Genomic DNA, 13,699 nt, shown 5'->3' on the forward strand with positions numbered 1-13,699 from the left:
AAGGAATTTAATCGCTGACTACATTAACTTGTTGTGTGGATAGAAATAGAGAAACAGGTGCGCATTCGTGTTGATAATGTAAAATATGATAAGAAACACGTTATTGGTATCACTAGAAATTTAATCGTTATGGCAGCAATTAATCCAATTTAAAGATGCAAAGATTATGCTATTGAACTATTTTCAAACAATTTTCAATAAAGCAACAATATACGAAATAAAGATTATATAGAAAAATAATCAAATGTGATGAATAATAGATTTCAAAATGTATAAATGAAATGACAGTGACAAAGGCAAAAGAGTGTGGTTCAGATCATGTGACGTCATTAAGCGTTAGCCTCAATAGCTTGTTGTGTTGCATCAGACTTCATATTATGCTGCAACAATGGAAAAGAGATAGTCCAAACATGATTCAAAGTCAGAATACGTGTTTATTTTTTCATATAGGCTAATGAAGCCGAAACTCTGATTATGCATTTTACGAGTGTTGAAAGTAGGCTAGCTATTTTCCTATTGTCACCATCTTTAATTAGCAAATAAAACAAACCCAAAGTATATTTTAACAACATAGACTACATTATTTTGGCGTATGCAATATTGTAATCTCATCTCTGCAACGCCTGAGTTTGTTGCGTGATGCTGTTTTTTTTTTTTTTTTTTTTTTCAGGAAATTTCTCGACCAATCCAGGGTCGAGTCCGGCCTACGTCACATGCTCAGCTGTTTGCACTCTAAATTCTAGGTATTTCGTCCGAGTAGGCATGATTTTACATATTATTTGATTTATTATCACAATAAATATCACGAGACTTTTCAAAGTTAGGGTCAGAAATTAAGTTAGGCTTAAGAACAACGTTGAAGTTATCGTCTGAATTAAAAATAAGGTGAGGATTTGTTTATTTCCATGTTGTTTGTGCGTATTTATTGATATTTAGTGGGCTTATCAACCTTTCCCCTTTTACATTGTGCTGGTAAGACTAAATTCAAATTACACAATATTTTTCTCTTGGCCCAGACAATATAAACTGTATTTTCATAGTTTATTGTGTTTTTTGTTGCTAAAAACCCGCCTCCGCTTGAAATGCCTAGGTTTTGGCTTCCGTCAGCTGATGCAACCTGCGTGTCCTCGGGTATAAAACACCGAGGCTCGCTCTCGCCGTCACTCGTCTCAGCTTCACCTCATACATGGATAGATTACCGAACAAACGCTTGGTGGAAGATCTGGAGCTCAACAAAAAGGAATCAGGATGGTGTATACGACGGCTTTACTGTTCGGTCAAGGAGTCCCGGTGCTGCCCGAGGAAAACAGCGTCGCTGACATGATCGAGAAGTTTCTTTTCCCGAAGACTTCAACCGGCAGCAAGATGCCCCCTGCCTGCTCAGCCCGACGGGGAAGTGTGGAGAGCTACGAGGACGCTGACAGCCACTCTCTATGTAAGTTACACAATTGTAACGTCTTAAGTTGACTTCAGATAAATATTTTTGTTACTAATTAGATGCAGAATATACTTTAAATTAAACTTCCGTGTTGAAAATATCACTACGCCAGCATCTAAAAAGAATGGACGACGGGACTACTTTTCATAGCGGAAGGCTCCATTCAGGACAATTGGTTACTGATGCAACATGTCAGGGACATGTTCATTCATTTCATTATCACTGTTTTAATGAATTGTCTTAAATTTTTCCAGTTTTGCTGAAGTTTTACCAACATTTTACATTTAACCTGGGAAATATTTGCTCAAATCTGTCCCTTAAGTCCAAAGTTGTTTTTCAAACGGGGAAGAGGAATGGGTAGCCTACACTTTTGAAGATTTGGTTTTCATATAATTACTGAGCATTCCTCTCAATGAGAAAATTTTAAAAGATACAACTATCGATATTATGTTAACTTACATTAATGGCATGAAAATATATGCGCCTAGATGTTTTAGTTCAATTATTCCATTCTAAGTATTGTGCGTGTGCCTGTGTGTAATGCTAAACTATATTCTTGTCTCTTACAGTTGCTTCTTTCGATGTCACACTAGAGGAAGAAGAGCGCCACCTACAGCACAGCATCACTCGACAACTGGAGCTGTGTCTGACCGCGGCTAAGTCTTCTGCTCTGCACTGCCAGGCCCTGATGCTCCCCTGTCACATGACCTCCAGAGTGTCCCAAGACGTGGTCCGAGCCTCCGCCGACGAACCCTGTGGACTTCGGGGGGCCTTTGTCAAAGTCTTTGTCGAGACCAAAGACGGGCCAAAATTCCTGGGCGCCTTCTCTCCTGATCCAAGCGTTACACCCACCTTCGAGCTATCCGTGTGGTTCAAAATGGAGGAGCGTGGTTGGCCCGCCTTTAAGCACATTTTTGACCCAAGCAAAACTGTGAAGCTGAGAGCAGAATACAGGCTAGTTAAAAGGAAGCTCTATTCCTCTGCTAGCCCTGTTATCCACGATTTCAACTAGATCTAGGTCATTTCAATAGAATTCTATGATTTATTGTTAACCATACTTTTGAAGACTACTTTTGCCCACTAAAAGAAATTTTGGTCTATAGTTATTTGATTGTTGAAGGCAATATTTTCATATCCTTTTCAAGACTACTTTATACCTCTGAAAAATTACCAATATACTTACTCCTAAGTTAACCATATTGTAAACAAAACTTTAGCTGTAATGAAGAAATTGCTAAATGAACTTTCAAGTTTCATTCTAAAAAAAAAAGATCATTCCCCATTAGTGCCAATACAAGATACACATGATGCAGTTCTAGCCTGTACTAATTGGTTTCACTTGCATATATTGATCTAGTTTGATGTAGTAATTATTTTGACAGGTCTACTTTCAACTAAACCCTGTGTACAATGTTTACCGCAGTCCTTGCACTGGAAATGGTTTTTTTTTCTGTATTTTTTTTTTTCTAAAGGTTATTATTTTTTTGTCACTGTTACCGTCTGACTGCTGTTTTTTGCACAGAGTGAGTGAATGTGGAGTGTAAACAGGAATGGGCCGGACTCATTCCTTAAAGTCTTTATTTATGGATTTGTAGAAAATAAATCTTTTTACACTATTTACTGTGTCGTGTCTGCTCATTATGCAGCCATTACCTTTTATCATATATATATATATATATATATTTTTTTTTTTATTCTTGTATTGTAAAAAATCACAAATTTCTATTGTATAATTGGCTAAGGAAGACTAGTTGCAATTTAAAGGTTGGCAGTTAATGAGGACACTAATTAGACACATGTTGAACTACTGTTTTATTTTTCAGTTTGGGATACAGGGCTTTCAGCAGTTCAGAGAGATAGAGCAGCTACATCTGAGGCTAGTGTGTGTATAATGCAAAAAGAGAATCTTAACTATTCAATGTAATCCTTCAAATATTGGCATTTTTAATACTCAGATATTTGCACATGTAAAGTCATTTCGAATGGACTGCAACGTCTTCTCACTGTCTTTCAGATGGATAAAAAAACAACTAAAATATAACTAGACTATTTGTTATACCAGCCTGTAATGAAGGTTTAAATCTGATAATTGGTAACAATTCAGTTCTACAGAAAGTTACCAAAGTGTCGCATGAGAAAACAGGTCATATGGTCTGATGTGAACAAGCGGAAAATAGCTCTATTTTACATGACTCAGCAATTCAAACACCGCCCCCATTGTAAAAAGAGGAGCAAAAAAGTCCCCGGGAGTGGAGATAATATGGCCTAGTACATAATTGCCATAAATCTTTTTTTTTAAATAAACCTTTTTTCAAACCTAAGTCCTCAAAATAAATTCAATCTTAAAGTGGGATCATGTAACTTTTCTTGTGATTGCTTTACTGTAATAGCCTACAGTATTTTCCACAGCTCTATCTAGACAAGCAGGTATCCCTTCCAGGTAAGTTACAGGTCACACTTTGCTGTTTTGAATCTATTTGCTCAATCCCCAAAACTTGAAAATGTCATTAGAACAGTTCATTTAAGGCCTATGCCTAAGAAACTATATCTCTCTCTCTCATTCATACATATATATATATATATATATATATATATATATAAAATCTTTGACATAACTTTGTTGATTACAATACTAGATTTCAAGTCTTTGAGGACCTAGACATCTTTTTTTTTGTTTCCCTTCCCTTAGGAATGTATTTCGAGTCTGTAGTCATCTAATTCTCAACAAATTATAAATAAACTGGATTACATGTTCGTATTATATTGTATAATAGTAGACCACAAGAATTGGTTGTCAAAATGAAAAAAAAAAACAAAACGTTATCACACCGACTTTGACTTAAAAAGAATAATCTTTTATTTAACAAATGTACAACAGAAACATGAGTAGCTCTATTCAAACCAAACTTTATCTACCACAGATACAAAACCTACTGTCCCTCTACATCACATAAACAGGCAGGTCCTATGTACACAAACACTCAGCTACATCCTACAGTGAAATGTCCAGATGCACCAACACTGCCACTAAAAACAGATTTTAATGTTTACGTTTTCATGATATTATCGTGGATCTTGACCTTCATTAATAACCAGGGCTGGGCAAAAGGCAAAAGAAAAAGTTTTCTTCTCATATACTTTTAATCAGTGCAATGTATCTCAAAAATGTCAAATTTCTTCCTCCAAAATCTGATCTCTGATCCAGATCACGTGCTGAACTGGCTGTTGACCTCTATTAAAATGCATCTATAAATATATCTAAGCATAGATATGAAACTATTGGATATTGATAGAATTAAATTAGTACCAGTAGTTGGTCAATTTATTTATTTATTTTTTGTAATTAAAGAATGAATTACCACAAGGTGAAAAGTGGTAAATTAGGCTCTGTTGTCCACTAAAGCTTCAGGAATCTATCTCTCTGATTTCCGACTTACTTGTTTTAGTATTCAATAGTTTAATTATATCTTGCATGTGTCTGAATGAACTGAAAACCAGAAACACTGACTACCACACGCTTTTCAAAAAATATTATTCATATATTATGTTAAATATGTTGATATGTTTACAAGGTTAAAAATGTCTTTAACCTTTTTTGCTTTTGTTTGTCACATATCAGTGAATAAAGTATTCCCGTTGCCTCTGAGTGTAAGTGGAAGTATTGATGCATCTATGATAAATAATAATCAGCTCCATCACTAGTTAACTTTTATAATTGCTGGTGAATACGTCATTTTTAGCAGAAAGATAATGGTCTCTATTGTCTTCGCTGGTGAAAATGAAACAGGAAGTAGGGTTGGAGACTTGGACCTATCAAACAATAGGTACACTGTTGTTTCATACATCAGATTGGCATGTCATTCAGTGAGTTTACCACAATTTAAATATGAGAAAAATATGTCCACCAGCAGAAAATATACAACTTAGGAAAGATATGGATCATTTGTCCAGACTTGAGTCCTTAAGATGTATTAACAATGAGATCAATTTTTAAAAAGGCAGTATTCATTCGTTTCAACTTCCTGTTATAGGCAACATTTTGATGACTTTTTTCCATTCAAAAGATATAGGATTTAGTTTTTAATAGTTATTTGCTGTGGCAACAATACAATTTTTTTCATCATATTGAAACCCATGGATATGTAGGATATATTTTAAATATGTCATAAACATTACTTATCTGTATCTTCAAATAAAGACCTTGACAGATTTAAATCTTGTAAAATTTTTACTGATAAATGGAATGTTGATTATCCATAATTACAAATACATTTTACTTTAAGAATTTTGCATGTTTACATTGTGTTTTGGTTCTCATACTGTTTTCTGATTGGATTAACATCATGAGTTACTGGTACTCAGTTTGGCTTGACAGATCCTGTACGACTATAACAATATAGTTTGCCAAAAGTGCTCTCAGTGATCAGACAGCTAATGGCATGCCAGGTTCAGTTGAGATTGTATTGCTGTTTTTAAGTTAGTAGGAGCAGTATGCTACAATTATTGATCTTAAATAGTTTATTTTAAAAGTATACTATGTAACTTTGTGGTGGAGGGTACAAGATGTTATTGCTTTGCCTAGAATGTTCCACAGTATTGCATTAAACTCATCCATCTCTATAGAGACACAGAATTGACACCATCAGGCCAAGACCCCTTTCACAGTAAGAATGTATGGCTTTCAGATGTATTTTTGAGCAATATATACACCCGTAATTAAATACATGCTGAATAAATACTCTTACTACCATACCGCGGAACACTCCATGCAAAGCAAAAACATTTCCATTGAGACAAGCCAGTAGTGGACCTCCCACAGCAGAAGTTACATAGTGCAACTTTACACCCTACTTTATATATATACACACATACATATATGTGTGTGTGTGTGTGTGTGTGTAGATTTGACTATTTAAACCAGTATGAGGTAGGATGACAATGACTTAGTACAAAAAGAAAAGCAAATATTTAACAAATGACGCTCAGAACATGCCGATCCAATGTACTCTTTTTAACTGATCTCCACACTGCCCCCTACAGACCGATATGACTCCATTACCAGCGAATGCCCCAGGTTTTGCCAGTTTTGGTTTTGCCACAGTGAGAACTCTACTTCTTCATTTTCAAATCTGCTTCCATGGCACTGCGACGCCCCCTTGTGCCCCCATCCTGAAAGGACAAAAATGAAAATGGGGTTGAAAAAAATATTTTAAAAAATGGACAGAAAAAGGCTTCGAAATAGGGCTCGTCACAAACAATATGTGGATATCTCATAGCTTGTTTGGCAAATGAGGAAAAAAAACATGGTTAAAAGAAAAGTAAATTTAGTTAAAACATGCAAAAATCACAAACACAAATAACATGAAATTAAAAAGTGACCAGAGTGCAGTAAAGATAAGTTTTCAGCAGCCTGCGAACCCTGTTTTTAATATCACAAATGAGAAGTCAAGTCACAAAAATGTACAATAATGACAGGTGAGCTCTTTCACACATGCACTGAGCTGGAGCTGGAGGTTAAACAGGTGCACAATGTAACTTGCACGTGGATCCATGTGTTATAGATGTTATAGAAGGTCCCACAGTATGATATTAAACGCGTTTATCTACATGGAGATAAACAGGTGGTGGACCCTCCGCTATAAAAGTTACATAGCGTACCTTTAAGGCATTTTAGTTTATATTGGTCTTGATTTAGTTGAGTCTGTTTTCAAATCAATACTGTGATTTATTAGTGACAGATAAGAATTAATAACTAAACTATTGATCATCATGTATCTGAAACAGGAATGTCACAATAACACATTTTACTTTTACAACTGTGAGAAAAAAAATCTCAATTTATTTGAACATTGACTCAACGGTGAACTGAACGAACAACACCATGGTCAAACAACTGTGAAAAGCACTTCCATTCTTGTATAGTAGATCACCACGCTTCTAGTATGTGAGTTTTATGAAATCAAACTTTCTAAAAGATGAAATAAAGCTGATGTGACGTAAACAGCCAGATAAAAATTTGATTTGCTTTTTTGGGAGCACAAATTACATAGAAATGGCTTAAATTAACTTCTAAAATTCTCACAATTATTATTCACTATTAGTTCTTACCATTACAGTGTGACCTGAATAATCAAGATTATTGATTCACTGATTCACCTTGACTTCCTTAATCTGAATAGCCCCATTTGTGGGTTACAAATTTCTGTTATATGGAGCCATTTTGACAACAGTTGATGATCCAAAGATATATTATTTTGTTTTGAATTGTTAATTGCTATGGCAACATTCCTAACTTTTTCTTCATTCAGGACCCATGGATTGCAGTTAGCTTCAATTAACTGAACAACCAATATCATCTTCTGTGCAACATTGTGCAAGCTACCTTTGTTCATTTTTGTCATTTTAAAATCACAGAAACAAAATTATAAATCAAATAAATAAAGATTAAATAAAAGATGAGAAGCACAGATGAGTGGAGGACAGGGAGTCTGCAGCGGCTCCGTGGAGGGAGGAGCAGAGCCTGGATACTTACAAAGAGAGAGAGAAGGAAAGCAGGAGAGGCCATTGGAACAGAGTCCTGACAAACAGCCATGAGGAGACACAGGAGAGAGAGGGAGGTTAAACAAGGATCAACAGGGAAGAAAGGGAGGAGAGAGGGAGAGAGAAGAAAGAGAGAGAGTGGAGATGGGGAGACGGAGAGGAGAGAGTGGGACGTTGAACAAAGATCAACAGGGAAGCAGGAGAGAGAGAAATGAAGGATAGAGGCAGGGAGAGACACAGGGAGATGAGATGAGATAGATGGGAGAGAGAGAGTGAGAGAAGGTTAAACAAGGCTCAACAGGAAGGAGGTAGAGAGAGAGGGAAGACAGAAAGAGAGACAGAGAGAGGGTGAGGGAGTTTAAACATAGCTCAACTAGGAAAGAGGTGAAGAGAGGTAGGAGAGGTAGAGAGAGAGCAGGTTACACAGTGTTCAACTGGGCAGACTGGGAAAGAGAAAGAGTTGAGGGTATGAACACAGCACAGAATTGGGGAAAGGTAAAGGGACAGAGAGGGGATTTGGTTTGAAGAAAAAAAAGGTAAAAACTGATAACGAGAGGAAGCAGTGTTTTCCGCCATCTTGGGCAGGTCAAGGTGTCAGAAAAAGAATACTGTGATTGCATACACACTCAAAATCAGATTATCACATTTTGGAGCTAAAAGATTATTAAAATGAAATGTTAATGGAAAAATCATCTGCCTTCTTTCGGGTCATGGTTCCTCTGATTACAGAAATACGACACGTCCTTTAATTTTAAAGGTGTAGAAATCAGACATTTATCAGGTTTTGGTAAGCTTGTACCACAGGCATTGTCTGTAATTTTAATACCATACTGAGAAAAAAGAAAATCATCAACATGTAGCACGACTCTCCATCAGAAAGGTTATGCTTTTTAAAAGATTTATTCTAGAAGAAATGTTTGAGATTAGTTCTAGGGTTGGTTAAATGTAGTCCTTAAAGTCAATTTAAGGTTAGTCCCTGTTTAGAACTACTCAAGTAACAGTTAGATCCATTGTAGACCTGGTCCAGCCTTAGTTTAGATTTGAGACTTTCACTTTCCGAGACAGACCATGGAAGTATAAATACACGAGACAGACGCAGACTCTGTTCAGCAGGATGTGACTCTGCTTAAGTCAGAGGCTCATCTCATGACACAAACTTGACTCAAGACTGACTCAACAGTTTACCTTGGTCATATGGTACTCTCAACTCTTACGTAAAATTGGAAGAGTTAAATATTATTGCTGTTACAACACTAACTACTACACTACTATTACTGTTGTCATAATACTGTAATTTCAAATGTGATTTTGATACTAAGAAAAATGATTAATACTGATTTTTTTCTTAGTTTCTTTTCAGATAATAGAAATTAATTTAATATAAAATAGTAGTTTCTTTAACGTTATCAAATGGTCTTACTATAGTTATTGTATAGATCCAAGCCATTTAAAAGCCCTTCAGGAATGGTCCAATTCCTATTCAAATTATATCCATTAGGATAGTGTTGATATTTATAAATTTTCTTTTCTTTCTTTTTTAAGTAAATGTATTTAACACATCACATTTTTAAAAAAAACAATAATGCTCTAATGATTTAATACAGGCCTAGTACCATTTACTCCCCACCCTGTACCTTCTCTGGGGGCTCTCCGGGCTTCCTCACCCCCTCCCTCCCTCTCAGACTTTTAGCGGAGATGGCGCTCTCTGAGGTCTGCATGATGAGCTGAGTGGCCAAAAACTGCTGCACATGCTCCAGCACATCGCGCTGCATCTCCAGGGCCATGTGGTACACGTCGTGGTCGGACGAGTTGTACATGACCGCATTTTGGAACATCAACATTATGTCCCTCTGAAACTCTGCTGTGGTCCTGATCACTCCAGACTCTATGTTCTTCTTTATAGCTGACAGGTCCATGGGTCTGAGACAGGGGAGAGTAGAACGGAGAGTCAGTGTTTATTACTAAATACCTGAAAAAGCATAATATAACATACATAGATTATTATTTCCACATTTTGTACAGCAACATTGATCTAAAACAGCTTAATAATAGCAATGGGTCTAATGACTTCATGTTCAAAACTGTAGAACTGATAAGTAACATTTCACAAGCAGCTGATTTTCATTTTTTATTTTATTGTTGAAAAATGGTGAAGCAACTTTATGAACCCTGTGTGTAAGATCCAAAGATTTTAATTTTTTTTTTAAATAATTGCAAGTACAGAGCAGACACAAGCATATTCAATAGAGATGAGGTGTGACAACACAATCCCTAACTGACAAACTCTATTAACAGTAAACAAATGGTGAATAACAATCACGCAAATGTATTTTGACACTACTGGGTGTTAGACATATGCTGATATACCATAAATTTCGGATTATAAGCCGCTACTTTTTTTCCACGCTTTGAACCCTGTGGCCTATACAGCAGTGCAGCTTATTTATGGATTTTTACTGGATAACGGCTCCTGGGGGGCGCTCTCTAGCTGTAAATGTAAAAGTGAGACAGACGTGGGGAAAGATTCTGCTCTGAAGAATTCACTAGTTTTGATTTTGAACGATCATTTTGCGCATCATGAAATGGATATGATGCAGTTTTTAAGATTAAGAAGGAAATAGAGCAGGGGTCGACAACCTGTAACACGCAAAGAGCCATTTGGACCCACTTTCCACGTAAAATAAAACACTGGGAGCCGCAAATACTTTTTGACATCTAAAATGAAGATAACACAGTGTATAATAATAATAATGTAACGGAATAATGTAGGTTTTATTTTCACGGACAAGCCTTCTACACGTGCCAGATAAATATGGCAAAAATAACTTAAGTGCATAAAAAATACAACTCACCAAACCGCTGCATCAGTGTGAGCTCTGCGCTGATTATGTGATTATGTCTACTCTGCTCCACAGTTTCTTTCAAAAAAACAAAAACAAAAAAAAACTCTAAAAGGCGTATCGTTTAATCCCAGGTGCTTATTCTCCATGTGCCAAAGCAGTTTTGAAGGTTTCATTGCCTCATTTGCTTTTCCCGCATATTACGCAGAGCGGACTCTGCGCGTGAGAGTCACCTGTAGCGACAAACCCAGATTTTAAGTAGGCATTGTCTGTTAAATTTATATTTCTTTTTCTTGGAGGTCGTAGTCTCCTCTTCTGGCTCCTCAGTTGTCCTTTTCCCCTTTGTTAAAAACTCTCCAAAGACTTTTGTTTTGGCTCATTTTCACTCGCTTGTGGCTCTACTTTTGTGCGTCGTGTCTGATATGTTATACGTGAAACGTCATCGCGGAGACAAGAGCAGATAATATACTTGCTACTACATCAAATAGATTTCTGTGGCGATTTCCAGCAGGATTTTCATGATACATCTACGGACGAGCTTATTAGTGTGTCATTAGGGACGGGCGAAAGTTGCTCCTGACCCCTGTGCGCACAGCGTCTGAAAATCAGGGCTCTTTACGCAGGACAGTGTCAGTGTCTGTGTCTGTGTCTGTGAGACGTGAGCGGTGTTTGTTTTGAACATTGTTCCGCGAGTGTGACGCTTATTTTGAGCAACGAAAAATAAGAAAATATAATTTTATTTTAATAATCTTCCAATTTAAACTACAACAAAAAAGAGCTAACACAAATAAAACACACTTCAATTAAATACTTAAAATGTATTTTCCCAAGCCACCCAGAGCCGCAGTATAAGGCTGAAAGAGGCGCATGCGGCTCCGGAGCCGCGGGTTGCCGACCCCTGAAATAGAGCCACTGCACGTAAGCTCGACATCAATGAATCCAACTTGGTCAATGTAAAAAGACGACAAAAGTTTTCAGAGGAAATAAAAGCTGATTTTCCGTGTTGGTGCAGTTTTATTTTCTAAACCTGCAGGTGTGTTCATCCCGTGTTGATGTCGTGTTGGTGCCAATTTTCAGGCACAGTTTAAAAAAAAGCGTGTCGGTGCACCGTCTTTCTGTGTAAATATCTCATGTTACAATATGAAAACCTGCGGCTTATATTCAGGTGCGGCTTATATATGGACAAAATTGATTTTCTCTTCAAATTTAGCTGGTGCGGCTTATATACAGGTGCGCTCTGTAGTCCGAAATTTACTGTACTGTATTTTCATGATTTCTAAACTGTAAAATGATTCACTGCTCTCAGAATTTTCTGTCCCAGCTGAAAATAATCTGTTAATTGCAAGTCAACGTATCCTCTGGCTTTACCTGTGCACAATGCTGTGGTATCCTGGAGCAATATCGTCTGACACTGGCTGCAGGAACACACTAGCGTATCTGAAAGGGACACAGACAAAGATTAACCAAAGAAAAAAAATGTATGTAAAGTTATATTTTGAAGATTAAAACTCATAAACTGCAGATGATTCAACTCTAAATTACACTACTGGAAATTTGTTTCCAACATATACTCTAGTACTGAACAATTTCTTTGTGGACAAAACAGCATTTGATTAAATAAGCAGTCGATTATGAATCATAGCTACACTTTAGTCATTGCATCCCAACTATTATTATGCATTGTTGTTGTAGGGCTCTTCAAATTTCACCTGTGATTGGCTGCTGCCCTCCACACTAACATTATGGCTTTTTTCCAGATCTTCTGAGCCTGCACAGCCTCCTGGTCCTCACCACACGTTGACCTGAAAACAGAGCAACAACAGCAAATAAGCCAGAGAATATGAGAAAATTATAGTATAATTATTAGGATCAAGTTGTGCCTGGTAGAGTCCATAAGATCCTGGTTAAGACACAGTTAATTCCTGTTTCCATCCTTGTTGAAGCCTTGTGATACATCTTCAAAATAAGACTCTGCCATGTCCAGATTGAGTCATATTTTGTACATTGTCCTATTTTCAAATGACAATTCTCGTAAATTATCCTTTATCATTGTGGGTACTTGTAAAGACAAGTACCCACAATGAGTGTAAGCATCCCTGGTACATTTTACAGTGAGGCAAATAAGCATTTGAACACCCTGTGATTTTGCAAGTTCTCCCACTTAGAAATCATGGAGGGGTCTGAAATTGTCATCTTAGGTGCATGTCCACTGTGAGAGACATAATCTAAAAAAAATCTGGAAATCACATTGTATGATTTTTAAAAATAATTTATTTGTATGTTACTGCTGCAAATAAGTATTTGAACACCTGAGAAAATCAATGTTAATATTTGGTACAGTAGCCTTTGTTTGCAATTACAGAGGTCAAACATTTCCTGTAGTTTTTCACCAGGTTTGCACACATTGCAGGAGGGATTTTCGCCCACTCCTCCACACAGATGTTCTCTAGATCAGTCAGGTTTCTGGGCTGTCACTGAGAAACACAGAGTTTGAGCTCCCTCCAAAGATTTTCCATTGGGTTTAGGTCTGGAGACCAGAACTTTGATATACTTCTTACGGAGCCACTCCTCGGTTATCCTGGCTGTGTGCTTCGGGTCATTGTCATGTTGGAAGACCCAGCCACGACCCATCTTCAATGTTCTAACTGAGGGAAGGAGGTTGTTCCCCAAAATGTCACAATAGATGGCCCCGGTTATCCTCTCCTTAATACAGTGCAGTCGTCCTGTTCCATGTCCAGAAAAACACCCCCAAAGCATGATGCTACCACCCCCATGCTTCACAGTAGGGATGGTGTTCTTTGGATGGTACTCATCATTCTTCTTCCTACAAACACAGCGAGCGGAATTAAGACCAAAAAGTTCTATTTTGGTCTCACTTGAC

At 37.0% G+C, this 13,699-nt stretch overlaps 2 protein-coding genes across 2 annotated transcripts in view; one reads left to right on the forward strand and one right to left on the reverse strand.

Moving 5' to 3' along the window:
- The window catches only part of psd2 (pleckstrin and Sec7 domain containing 2), a 288,837-nt gene that overhangs the window by 261,529 nt on the left and 13,609 nt on the right, over positions 1-13,699 (reverse strand). The window lies entirely within an intron of this gene.
- si:ch211-39i2.2 (DNA damage-inducible transcript 4-like protein-like) lies at positions 1,156-2,465 on the forward strand. The gene is made up of 2 exons (XM_055225101.1): positions 1,156-1,450; positions 2,008-2,465. The coding sequence occupies exons 1-2, from the start codon at positions 1,249-1,251 to the stop codon at positions 2,448-2,450; spliced, it is 645 nt and encodes a 214-aa protein (XP_055081076.1). The 5' UTR covers positions 1,156-1,248; the 3' UTR covers positions 2,451-2,465.

Source organism: Periophthalmus magnuspinnatus, chromosome 10 (genome assembly GCF_009829125.3).
Source record: "Periophthalmus magnuspinnatus isolate fPerMag1 chromosome 10, fPerMag1.2.pri, whole genome shotgun sequence".
NCBI lineage: Eukaryota > Metazoa > Chordata > Actinopteri > Gobiiformes > Gobiidae > Periophthalmus > Periophthalmus magnuspinnatus.

What these genes read in the sequence shown, in the direction of transcription:
- si:ch211-39i2.2 (XM_055225101.1), top strand. Translation starts at nt 1,249, where the DNA reads ATGGTGTATACGACGGCTTTACTGTTCGGTCAAGGAGTCCCGGTGCTG. An exon ending in TCTATGTAAGTTACACAATT is followed by an intron (nt 1,451 to 2,007) that starts GTAACGTCTTAA and finishes TGTCTCTTACAG; the next exon opens with TTGCTTCTTTCGATGTCACA.